The sequence below is a fragment of the Contarinia nasturtii genome, unplaced genomic scaffold (genome assembly GCF_009176525.2).
Source record: "Contarinia nasturtii isolate CC-2019 unplaced genomic scaffold, AAFC_CNas_1.1 Cnas_scaffold_129, whole genome shotgun sequence".
In the NCBI taxonomy this organism is placed as follows: Eukaryota; Metazoa; Arthropoda; class Insecta; order Diptera; family Cecidomyiidae; genus Contarinia; species Contarinia nasturtii.
In genome coordinates this window covers 1,216,932-1,229,227 of record NW_022197486.1, presented here as the reverse complement: position 1 = coordinate 1,229,227, position 12,296 = coordinate 1,216,932, and the positions used below count along the sequence as shown (strand labels likewise).

The 12,296-nt window shown below is 33.9% G+C and overlaps 2 protein-coding genes across 2 annotated transcripts; one reads left to right on the top strand and one right to left on the bottom strand.

Annotated features, from left to right (window-relative positions):
- The first annotated feature begins 4,911 nt into the window (after positions 1-4,911).
- Positions 4,912-8,888, top strand: LOC116345952 (FAS-associated factor 1). The gene is made up of 9 exons (XM_031775772.1): positions 4,912-5,402; positions 5,906-5,974; positions 6,173-6,332; positions 6,430-6,642; positions 6,750-7,382; positions 7,473-7,536; positions 7,604-7,685; positions 7,777-8,544; positions 8,631-8,888. The coding sequence occupies exons 1-9, from the start codon at positions 5,346-5,348 to the stop codon at positions 8,709-8,711; spliced, it is 2,127 nt and encodes a 708-aa protein (XP_031631632.1). The 5' UTR covers positions 4,912-5,345; the 3' UTR covers positions 8,712-8,888.
- An 863-nt stretch (positions 8,889-9,751) lies between these two features.
- LOC116349161 (V-type proton ATPase subunit G-like) lies at positions 9,752-11,773 on the bottom strand. The gene is made up of 3 exons (XM_031780470.1): positions 11,409-11,773; positions 10,676-10,776; positions 9,752-10,558 (listed from the first exon to the last, which is right to left on the bottom strand). Exons 1-3 carry the CDS (start codon positions 11,488-11,490, stop codon positions 10,379-10,381), a joined length of 363 nt encoding a protein of 120 aa, XP_031636330.1. The 5' UTR covers positions 11,491-11,773; the 3' UTR covers positions 9,752-10,378.
- Positions 11,774-12,296: the final 523 nt, after the last annotated feature.

Here is a 12,296-nt window from a genome sequence, read left to right as displayed (position 1 = left end):
TCAGGGCATTTTTGGCTGTTTGACCTGGAGATACCCAAGACATTACAGAGACCAGCGCCTGCAGCTCAAAACAATCAGTATTAAGCATCAGCTAGCCATTTAATAAAATTAATTTAAAAATTTATACGGTAACACTTTGTTACTTTCCGCTATGCCTGAAGCTGTGGTATAGTAGGCTTTGCCTGACGCACCTATTAAGTGGTGTTTTTCCATTGTAAGTATCTGATATCAACAGTTTCGATGATAATTACAGTACACGGAGCGATTGCTATTTGGACCATATATATGGTTTTTCTTGGATCGATACGTTCTGTGAATGCTATCACTTAGCACAGAATTTTACGCTCTTTTAATTGAGAACACCCATTTTTTTATTTGCAGGTATGGGAAACACCCTAGTGGTCACAGTCAAATCAGTTAATATCACGTCGCCAGTGCACGCCCAAATATGGAATAAACGTCAAAAAATATTGACCTTGACGTCGACACACACTTTTATGTGGGTTAACATTTTCAATAAAACAAAATTAACAACGACGACGAAAAAAAAACAGACAATTTTTTTACCACGTTGAAGCTGGCAGCGAATTATTATTCGTCGTCTTAAATCGAACTCCAGACATATCTAAAAACTCTTTTTTTAGTAATTTGTTTGTCTTTTTTACGTTATAAACAAGAAAATCAATCACAAAGTGAACGGACACATTTGTGCCGGAATGGATTTGCACGCGCACACTAACATACATTTTCCATCGTCATAACATACTTTGATCGAAAAAAATAAAATTGACCAAAAATGATGTGGCCCTTTATCTCTCTCTCTCTCTCTCTCGCTCGCCATGCTTTAATAAATGTGAAAATTAAGATAATAACTTACCGGATTGTTTGCGAAAAATAAACGATAGGCTTTATGATTTTTTGATTGTCTATTCCTGAACAGAAGAGTGAAAACACACTCGTTTTTCACAACGACGACCGACGATGACTTGATAACCCTATTATACAAGAGCAATTATAGGCGATTTAAGTCGTAAAAATGCTTGAAAAACGTCCATGCAACATCATCTCGTGTGAGAGCGGCCAGAGACAGAGAGCGATAAAATGTACGGTACAGGTTATTTGTTTCAACAAAACATATCACATGAGGCAATCTTAATAATTACCAATCAGATAAACAGAAAGATTGTGTTTACATACATACATCTATAAATGTATATTGCCGCATTGTTGGACTGTGGGTTGAATTGAAAAATACCGATTCGGCCAAATGGATTAAAACACACAAAATGGAAATTGGTGTCGTCAATGTCCTACAATTACTGAAAAAACAACGAAAAAAAAGCTAAACAGCGATTGACTAAAAATACCAGCGGCGCACTTGTATTGAAGTGTTATTATTATTGCATCTCTTGTCTCGTTATTCACAAGTTATCATAAAGTTGTGAAAAATACAATTTTTTGACTGAAGAATCGAGTGGATGTGTATGTAGTAAAGATGATGTTGATGATAAAATGGCACATCTTCGTTCTTTTTTTTTGTTGAAAATTGTTGTTTTTATTTTCGGCCATTCCGTATAATGTGAAAAACTAAAAATACCGCAACCAGTTAACAGTGTTAAGAATGACAGTGCGTGGGTTACTGGGTGAATCACAGATATTTTTGTTTGTGAAATGCAATGGCTTCTTCCAACCAGGCCGGGACAAATACGCGTTTATTATTTGAAAGACAAGTTTCAATTCCACCGATAAAATTGATATTCGCTAATACCGATTATATAAGATACATACAAACATTCAATTTTGGCTTTGGATTTTCACTTCTGTGCAGCGCGCATGTGTTCGTCTTGGAGCGAACACATCGAATGTAAGCGCGTGCTGTCTTTCTGCTTTTCAACCGGCTGAAACACATTACCGGACTAACTGACTGACTGAATGAATGGATTATGTGGTGATTATGAAATATATATGCACGATTATGATATTATTTAAACTGCCTAATTTGGTGTTATGGTCCGTAAAACGTATTACAATTTGTTGGCTTTTGCAATGACTGGGATCCGGTAGTGGTAGTTTAAAAGAAATAATAAACAAATTCCAAAACCTCATCGACAGATAGATAAATGACCACACTGACGGTTTGCGCAGACTACTGCACAATCGGGCGCAGTTGTGCTTGCAATTGCGTGAATTGCTTCTAGCCAATTTGGTCATTGTGTGTGATCGTTCACATTTTAATTGTTATTTTATGCACACACTGAATGAACACAAAAGACACAAATATAGGTCCACAGGCCAAAAAACCGAATTACACAAACCTCTCTCTCTCGCTCTCTTTCTCTCGAGCGCGCGCGCCACTCAATTTCAAATTCTTTTCCATCACTTTTACGACGCAATGAAGAAACAAAATAAACAAACATACCGCGAGTCACACCGTGCGCGCTAACGCTCACATAATAAGAGACAAAGATAATCAAATCATGTGGTGCAATCACGATTGATAAATTAATTCGCAAGAGTGTACATAAACTAAGTCTAAGAAAAGATTCATGCAAATTGATTAACAAACACTTTTTGTTGTTGTCTTTCTTTAATTTTATTGTCATTGAATTGCGTTCGTGGTTACGGTGAATTAGAATTTCGAAGCTCATTCAATGGCATTAAATCACAAAAGTTACGGCCTGAGAATTGCACAAGCCCAATCGATTTTGCTTGTCTCCCGTGTTTTTTTCTTGTTCTCTTTTTGTGATTCAAATTTAAAAAAAAGCTCATGAATAGAATTCGAACACTTCAAAACAAATTATTTTTACTTCTTCTTCTTCACAACATTCCAATTAAGTATATTCACCGGTTGATAGAGGCAAAAAGAAGCAATAGAGGTAAATGCTTTGCTAATGGAATCAAAGCAATTTTACAAGACTTAAACACACACGCATGCTATTGCGTTATTTCAGCTTCATCTTAAATGGAATTTTGAATGTGAAAATAGATACACCTAAGCAAAGTGTAAAACGCAAAACACCTATGTCCATGAACATCTCATGCTCAAATATGATTCTGTGGCACTGCTACCTCTTAGTTATAAATGAAATTCTTCGTTTTCTGTCGTGTTGTTGGGTATTTTTTTATTCGTGTCTTTTAGATTATAAATTGCAATTTATTTTTGTTTTGTTGTTGTTGTTACTGTTTCGATGCCTTCTCTGCAGTCGCTCAAAATGAAAAAAAAGAAGGCATTGAAGAAAACTCAAACGAAAAAAAAACTGCATAAAATATATTCTGAATTGAAATGATATCAAGAATTGAAAATCATATTCCATACATCATCATTAATTACCTGCTGCTTAACTTCTTGAATGCTAAATCAGCTCTTGATTCACACTCGGTTTTTGTGTACGTGTGTATGTGTCAGACTCGTTTTAATTTTCGTCATTTTTGTTTTTCCTTTAAATTAGCACTAAGTAAAAACTGTCGTTTATATGCGGTAATAAGGAATTTGTGCATTGGCCAAACAGCCCTGAATTCGTTCGTCTTTGAAGAGACCAGGTAACTTTTCGTTGTATTGAAATGTGTGGGGTCAATTAGTTAGACGAATACATCGCTTAAAATGCATATCTTATTTGATAAATCAAGTGTATTTTAAATGATCTCATTTAATGAATGTCAACTATTAATGTAGAATTCATTATTCAAGCTATCATGACAGTATTATTTTTTGTCGTTCAAGTTTTGGTTTTCTCTAAAAAAAAATCGGTAGCGTTCACATTAGAGTTGGAAGTTTAGTTCGCATGACCCTGATACCGACTTTTTCAAAAGTATTCATCTTTTCAGATATTGTATGTTGCCTCAAACACGTGCGTTTGCGATACGTATATGCATATTATGCGTAGTAAAATGTGCAAAACATTTAAATCGAAAACTGGAGTGCACAATGTCGAAGACCTTTTTGTTCAATTTGAATGTTCGTTCATACATTGTAACCGAATAGACAAAAAAAATAGTTACATTTTTGCTTCTTTTCCTTTATTTTGTGTCTCTCTGACTGAGCATTCGATTATTATGCATTAGCCGAGGCGTAATCACTTTAGCATAACAAATTCTCTGAAGCTTACAATTTTTGACTCCCTCTCGCTTGTTCGCTCTCACTGTAACAGCGAGTAAACATTTCACGGATGAATTCAGCAACCATAATTAATTGAAAGTTGAACGTTTTTTTTTCTTCAATCTTTCGCACTCGCTCTCGCTCTTGGGGTATTGATTGTGCCATGCCGTAGCTGGCAAGATGCTAAAATCATTACCAGAACAATTGAAATGCCATCGGAACACTTAATATGGCAGAATTTACAGTGATCAGTTTGGCAACGCATAAAATTATTTAATATTACATTTGAAATTCGATTGAAAGAGATAGAAGAAATATGTGGCATTACATTTTAGGACAGAGTAATAAAAAGCGAGAAGTTACAAAGTCGATTGAGTTTTTTTCTTTTCTTTGGATAGTCGCTGGTAAAAAAGCGTTCAACTAATCCGATAGCCAGATGAAATTTGGTGAAGTAATTTAACGCAAATCAAACGTACCAAGCATTTACATTTAAATCAATTCAAGTTTAAAATAGCCAACGGAAATCAATCATGCTTCATACTGATCAACATTTTTTTCATTTTTCACGTTTTATGTCATTTTTCTTTTGAAATATTTTACCATCGTTTGAAATAAGTAAATTTTAACGCTTTTGAGTTTATTTCCTCAAATTTATGATGAAATATTATTTGAAATGAGAGAATCAATCGAAATAAAGCGATACAATAGGGTTGTGCACCTGGTAAATTTTACCAATAGGGATATGAATCGACAACATGAAGTTTTTGGATTCATTGCGACTTATGTCAAATGTTTTCTCTTTCTTTTCACAACACATTCTAGACACACATTCAAATGTATTGGGATTCACAGTGACACAGAAAGAACGTCGTACAGTGAAATAAATTACAAAAAGAGTAATCAAAAAAAAAAACAGCATAAGCTTTTGTTGTGTGTGCAAGTAAGAACGAACGGTCCAACGATTTATAAACTATTTTTCTCAAGAAAATATCTCAAAACAAAAGAGAACGAGATAGAGACAGCGAGAAATAAAATAATATCAACTTTTGTATTTAAATTGAGAGAACGATTCTCATTGTTTGTTCTTTGGTAATATTTTGCGCAAAGAAATTTTCGACACAATACAACTGATTGATTGAAATAGTCAGCAATATTTCTCGTTCATTAGATATAGAGCGACAGATTCACGTTTAGTACAAAGAGTTGTTGTTTTTTTTATTCGAATTTGAATCTCGTGTCTGAAAGAAAAATGTCTGAAAATCAAGAAACACAAGAGACGCAAGAGGAAATTTTGGCCAATTTTCAGGTATGTTAAATACGTGTTGCACATAAATTCATACAAATGAGAAATAATTTTGATTGTGCACCACCGCAATCGATTATTCGTATTTTTCCACTGTGAGTTCCGTGTGTTGATTAGTCTATTTTTTTTATTCGTTTGCAAAAAGTACCCTTTCTCGCTCACTCTGCGAATAGGTTATGTCTTAAAAACAATGACATATTAGTTTCAATTTATTAATATTTTTTTACTCATAATCTCTTCATGAGGATTGTTATTGTTGTTGTTGTTTTTATTTTTCTTGTAACTTTCAATCGTTGTTACTACGGTTGCTTTTGGTATGTAGTAATTTTATGAAATAAGGTGAGTCGTATTCGTTCGAATTGACCAAAACATAACGAGACAAACGGTAAATGTTGATCGTGCAATGTAATGACAACAAAATCCATCAAATAAATATATCCTTAAATTTGCGAAATTACAACCAATTCGATCACACATTTATTTTAACGTATCGATGTTATTTTTAGAGCATCACTGGCATAGACGATGTGGCCGAAGCGATTTTCTATTTGGAAGAAAGTAACTGGGATTTATTGGTAAGTGCGTCGTTGGTTGTCTTTCATTTTGTGTAAATACAGTTAAGCGTAGATATAAATGACACAACGTCATTCAGTTACACAAAACACAATAATCATATGAATGTGTATCGCTACACAAACGGTGTGCCCATTTGTCACTCACTAAACCAAATCGTGTCGATTGTGTTGTGAAACATTTTTCTTTGTGTTATTTAGGCGGCAGTGAGTAGAGTTCTTCCACAAGACCACGTTGAACAACCATCTCCATACAATACGGAATCATTGAATAATTTAAACATTGCTGGTTCATCATCGAATGTAAATCGAATGCCCGCATCGCCATCGGCTCTATTGAATAGAAATATTTTTGGTTCAGGTGAGCGTTTCACTTGCGAATTATTTTTCGATTCCAATTGGAATTATTTCCAATAGATCAGTTTCTTATACGAGACGTTATTTTAATTTTTCCGCAGAACCAATGTCAGCCACAAGTTCGAATTCGAATGAATGTAATCTACAAAACATGAACGAAGATGAAGGAATGGGCGATGGACATAACGACCAAACAAACGGCGAATGCTCTGCAGCTCATTCGTCGGCAGCTAATTCACCAAAGGACATTAAATTTAATATTCACCACAAATATACGACACACAACGTTGTTGTCTCCGATCGATCCACAATAGGTTTGATTTATTCGTGATTTTTTGTTTTGTTTTATTTTGTTTCATTTATTCAAATGGAAATTTGCTTTGAATTGTCATATAATGTTAATTGTCGTTCGATAATTTAGGTGTCTTGAAAGCCAAAATATTTGAGGTCACTTCCATTCCGACGTGCCGTCAATCGTGGTGCGGTTGGGTTCAATCATCCGACAATTATGATGATTCGACTGCATTACACACAATGAATTTGTCCGATGAAAATGAATTGATTGTAAATGATATCAAAGATCTCACAGACATGGTTGCCGTTGATGATTTGGGCATCGAACGGCTTACGCGAACATTCAAATTAAACATTTTGCTTGGAAATACCAACAATACAAGACCGTTACAATTAAACTTTCCCGGCACTCGAACCATTGCCGATGTGAAGAATGACGTATATTCGGTAACAAGCATTGCCGTTCGACATCAACAATGGCACGGGTGGCCATCAGGAATATCGGATGATACAACGCTTGCATTGGCCGGCATCCCATTCGAACACAATTTAGTTTTAAACTCAATCGAAACATCGACAGATCAAATTATACCACCAAATCAAGTGGCCACAACTGAATCGGCCAGATCGAATGTCGGCAATGATCTGATTGAAATCGATTCGGATAGTTCAGTCGATGAATTTGAAGATGCATCCGATTTTAATGGGGACGATGAAATCTTTGCTACGCCCGCAACAAATCGACGACGCAACGACTTGAGTTAGTAGCAGTTTGTTTTTTCTTCATTTCGCTATGCTTACGATTATATCAAGTTAAAAAAAAATAAATATTTATATTTAAACATTTCAGTACCCGATGGCACCGACAACGAACGATGGGGATGCACTCAGTTCATACAAAATTATAGAGAACGGTATGTAATTGAAATGGGAAATGACACCAAATTCAAAATTGAATCAAATGCATTTTATTATTTGTAGATATGGTGAACCGTATCCTCATTTCTATGAAGGTACACTTGAAGAGGCTCTTGGTCAAGCTTGTCATAAGCCAGCGAAAGATGTAAGTTATCGATTGAGCTTCCGATATAAAAAAAAAAAAAACAAAAGATCGCTAATTAATAATTTATTTGTCTGTGTCATTTGAAATTTAGCGAAAATTGCTCGCAATCTATTTGCATCACGATAAAAGCGTGTTGGCCAATGTATTTTGTGATCGTGTCATGAAAAACGATACAATTCGACAGACGATAGAGCATAATTTCATTTTATATGGCTGGGATTTAACCAACGAAAGTAATAAAAATCTGTTTTTGTCATCATTGTCAGCGTGCGCTGGCAATAGCAGTGCATCACTACCGCTTCGAACAATGCAAACAAATCGTTTGCCAGCGATTTTGGTTATTTGCAAATACCGTAGTGTTTGCGAAGTTTTGTCTGTGATATACGGTGACGTTAGCATAGATGATCTTCTAAACAAATTAATGGATACGATGAAATTGTACTCGGAACAACGTGATGTTGAAGTTCGCGAAGAGGACGAACGTGCGGCACGTGAATTAATTAAAATGGAACAAGATGCCGCATTCCACGAAAGTTTGGAGGCTGATCGACGGAAAGAGGAAGAGAAAAAACAAAAGGAGCGTGCAATTGCAACGGAACGACAACGATTGGAATCGGAACGGCAAGAAATCGAAATGATACGAGAAATGAATCGATTGGAGGCCGAACAAAGTATGCCACCCGAACCAGCCGAGAACGCTGATGGCATCACAAAAATTCGTATGCGAAAACCAACCGGTGAATTTATGGAACGCCGTTTTTTGGCCACCGACAAATTGGACACGTTATTGAAATTCGTCGCATCGAAAGGTTTCCCCATTGATGAATACAAAATCATCTCGAGTTGGCCGCGGCGCGATGTAAGTTAGATGACATTTACTTTTGACACGCTTTTCAAACGTAACATTTTAATTATTGTTCAATTTTCAAATCTCGCCCCATTTAGCTAACGACATTGGATAAAAGTGAAACACTATTACAACATAAGCTTTGTCCTCAGGAAACGGTGATTTTGGAAGAACGATGATCATTGTGGACGTTTTGAAAACAGCAAACGATAGAAACCAACATTCACAAATGAAAATCAAATCCTTTATTCATTACTGTCCTTTTTTTCTTTTCTGTCAATTGATTTTTTACTGTTGAACCTGAGTGGACACGTAACTTAGTTTATAAAACATTCTTTAAGAGAGAAACAAAAAAAAAAAAAAAAAAAAAAAAAACAAAACAATATGAATTAATGATAGTAAATTTACAGTAAAAGCGAAATTTGTATTCGAAAAATGGTTTGTTTCATTTTTACGTTCATTGAACTGAGAAGCGGCTAATGAACGATGAAATTATTGCTTATTTTGTATTTTTTTTTTTTACAACAAATATTTATTATCAACCATTATCAACAAAAGAGGACACAATTTTTCATTTCTTTGTTTATCTTTGGTAATCATTTCAACATTTTCCGAAAAATTCACGAGGTGAATATGGTTTCACAAATTTAAGAGAACTCAAGAAAAATTGTGGCTTTGGTAAGACATTTTTCAAAACATACTCAATTTTGGCTTATTTCAATGGTACTAAAGGTCTGTTATTTAACAACTAAACATATGAACGAAAAGTGTAAATTATTTATTACTTAAAAGATCTACTTACCATTATCATATAAATAATGCAGCAAGACTAAAGTGTTTCGAAGGTGGATTAATATTTTTTTGATATGTAGAGTTGGCGAGCTATTGACTACGTTATATATTTACCCATATACTCTCACTTTTGTATACAAAAATCCACATGAATTGAGTATGAAAAAAAAATGTTCTAGTTTTGTCAAAAAGATCATTCATACTCACTTATGTTAGTATCATTTGCATAACAAGCTATTTCTTTCTAAAAACCGCTGATCGATCTCATAGACGCACCACATCCAATAGCGTACTCTTGGTTGAATTTAAGACAAATTGGACTGTTTGGTCTTGGGTGATTTTTCAAAAGTGTTTTCTTCAGAGATTAAATCTTCAGAGTGTTTTCATCACCGTCAATGTAAATGGATAGAAGTGACGACAAATAATATAGCTCTCATAACATAATCATATAGATTGTATGGTTTATTCAACAGAATTTATGGACAATAATATACATGATTTCAATTGTGGCCAAGTTTGAGTGATTTCAATCAAGAATAATCACCGTAACAATAAAATGTCCTTGAATTAAGTTTCCTTACTGTGTTTGTTTATTTATTTAACTTTTTTTACTTCTGTTGCTTGGATTCTTTTTGTTATCGTATTGTCACATTCAAATTGTGCTTAAATAAGTCCAACTCGGAATTACTTTTGGGAATATAACTAAATGTGATAATTTGCATGTTTTTTTTTTCTCAATCAGGCAGTAAAATAATAATGCCATACAATAATATTTTGTGAATGTTCATGAATTTGAAGAAAAAAGAGAATAATATGAAAACCCACATTGCAATGGAACTTTGCAGCATGACAATTTGAAGAAAAATTTACACAAAATATGGAATTTTAAACAAAATAAATGAAAACTCTATCGATGTAAGCTTAAATTGTTTTTAAATTTACAAAAAAAGAGAGAAAACATAATAAATCTTAACAAATAATACAGAACTGAATATGGTGTTGTTCAACTGTTGCAAGTCAGAATCGACCTTGACTGTTCTTCATTTCATTTTTTTTAGTTATTCAACTGAAGTTTAAGATTTTTATGCAATTCTGGCTTAATATCGTAGACCAAATCCAATAGCTCCTGAATCAATACTGGCCGATTTGTTGATATTGAACGATTCATTTCATCGATTTTAACACGAGTGTCCGCATCGATTTTGGCCGCAACACTTTCTTTTGAGCCCATGTGCTATGTGATAAACAAAAAGAGTGAAAACAAGTAAATATCGTGTGGAATAAGAAGAAAATTTAATTTGAAAATGTTTTCAGTGCGTAAATATGTGGATTGATTTCGACGTTTGCTTACTTTGGCTTCGAATTCTTTGAATTGGCGGTCACGTTCCAATCGATATTTTTCGATTTCCTCTTGGGCCTCCTCTTTGGCTTGCTTCAAACGACGTTGTTTGCCTATTAAACCCGTATAAACCAACATATATTAATTAAGTGCCAAACAACACATCAACATTCAACGAAATGACATATGAACAAGTGATGAAACGACATTTGAATTGAAACAATCGATACTCATGCGAATTCTCTCTTAATTAACACGAGAACATTATTTTAATTATAATATATTAAGCAATAAAGAAAAACTATTAAAAAAAACTTTGTGGGTCATTGTTGCACTTTGGATTTTGAATCCATTTATATTTGGACATTTCAAGGCCTTACATCAATGTTGCAAACACACTTTTTCAACTTTTTTTTTTGTTTCATTATTCACATTCTGCATCAATAAATCAACTATTTTAGTCAAATTACATATAACCATTTCGATAAACACAATCATTTCTAGCATTTGTATGTATAGAAGGCAAGCATACATTTTCAAATTGAATTCAAAAAGAATAAAATCTAATCGACAATGATTGTAAATGTGTCCCACATAATTGTGTATACAAAGTATCCAGGCACTTTTTTTTCAAATGCAACTACATATCTACATGACCAAAGCTCAATCGGTGGCTATATACAATTAGCTAGAGAGCTTTTTAATTCGATGATGGGAAAAAAACCAAATTAAAAAATATAATTACGTTTTCTAGCTTCCGCAACTTTTTCTGCAGCTCGTTTTTCAGCTGTTAATAATTGTTGAATGCCTTGAGTTTGGCTGGCCATGTTTTCGTTCGTTTATACTGAAAATATTTCTTTCGTTAAATGAATACCACTTGAGAAAATGTGCCTTGATGTACAAAACACAATTGAAAAAAATGAAGAGAGTACGATTCAGTCCAAAACAAAAATTGACTGATTTGATATTATATACTTCTTCTGTCTTCGTGTATATGTCACACAATAAATCACTAGTTAAAATTCATTGAAAATGATTCGTATTCAGTTTTCGTGCAATCTATGTTTGTACTGTTCTTTTCACACTTTCTCTCTTACTCGATCCAATTCACAGGCAATGACAGACAAGTATTACGTCTTAAACTCAAATTGTCGTACAAAACGTCAATAACTATGTATTTTTGTTGTTGTTACTGCTGATGTTACTGTTGTTGAATTGTGCAGAAGCATGCGCAACGTGAACGAACACCACAGCAACGCAAACACTGCGCATACGTTTTTATGCGATTTGCTCAGTGTTGATTGATTTTTTTGGTGAATTATATCCAATGGTTTTCTTCGTGTACATATGAAACTATTCGGGACTTACATTTATCAATTTGGATTAAATGAATTTTATTCAAACAAAAATATTTTCTCATTTGAATAAGGTAAAAAGAATCGAATTTGTTTTTTTTTTGTTTTCAGAAAAAAACGCAAATTTCTTCGTAGTTCCATGGTGCTGCCATCTATTGAATTTCGTTGGCATTGTATGACGCCAATTAAATGGCCGAATTTAGTGGACACAGTCATATGTCAGTCAAACTGGTAAGGTTTTATTAAATGGAAAAAAATGTTGCTCAATTCGTGTGTTC

Excerpts from the sequence above, each read along its gene's own strand:
- LOC116345952 (XM_031775772.1), top strand. The coding sequence starts at position 5,346 with ATGTCTGAAAATCAAGAAACACAAGAGACGCAAGAGGAAATTTTGGCC. Across the intron at positions 5,403-5,905 it reads AAATTTTGGCCAATTTTCAG|AGCATCACTGGCATAGACGA; the intron begins GTATGTTAAATA and ends TGTTATTTTTAG. Across the intron at positions 5,975-6,172 it reads AAAGTAACTGGGATTTATTG|GCGGCAGTGAGTAGAGTTCT; the intron begins GTAAGTGCGTCG and ends TGTGTTATTTAG.
- LOC116349161 (XM_031780470.1), bottom strand. The coding sequence starts at position 11,490 with ATGGCCAGCCAAACTCAAGGCATTCAACAATTATTAACAGCTGAAAAA. Across the intron at positions 10,777-11,408 it reads AGTTGCGGAAGCTAGAAAAC|GCAAACAACGTCGTTTGAAG; the intron begins GTAATTATATTT and ends CGGGTTTAATAG. Across the intron at positions 10,559-10,675 it reads TCAAAGAATTCGAAGCCAAA|CACATGGGCTCAAAAGAAAG; the intron begins GTAAGCAAACGT and ends TTTATCACATAG.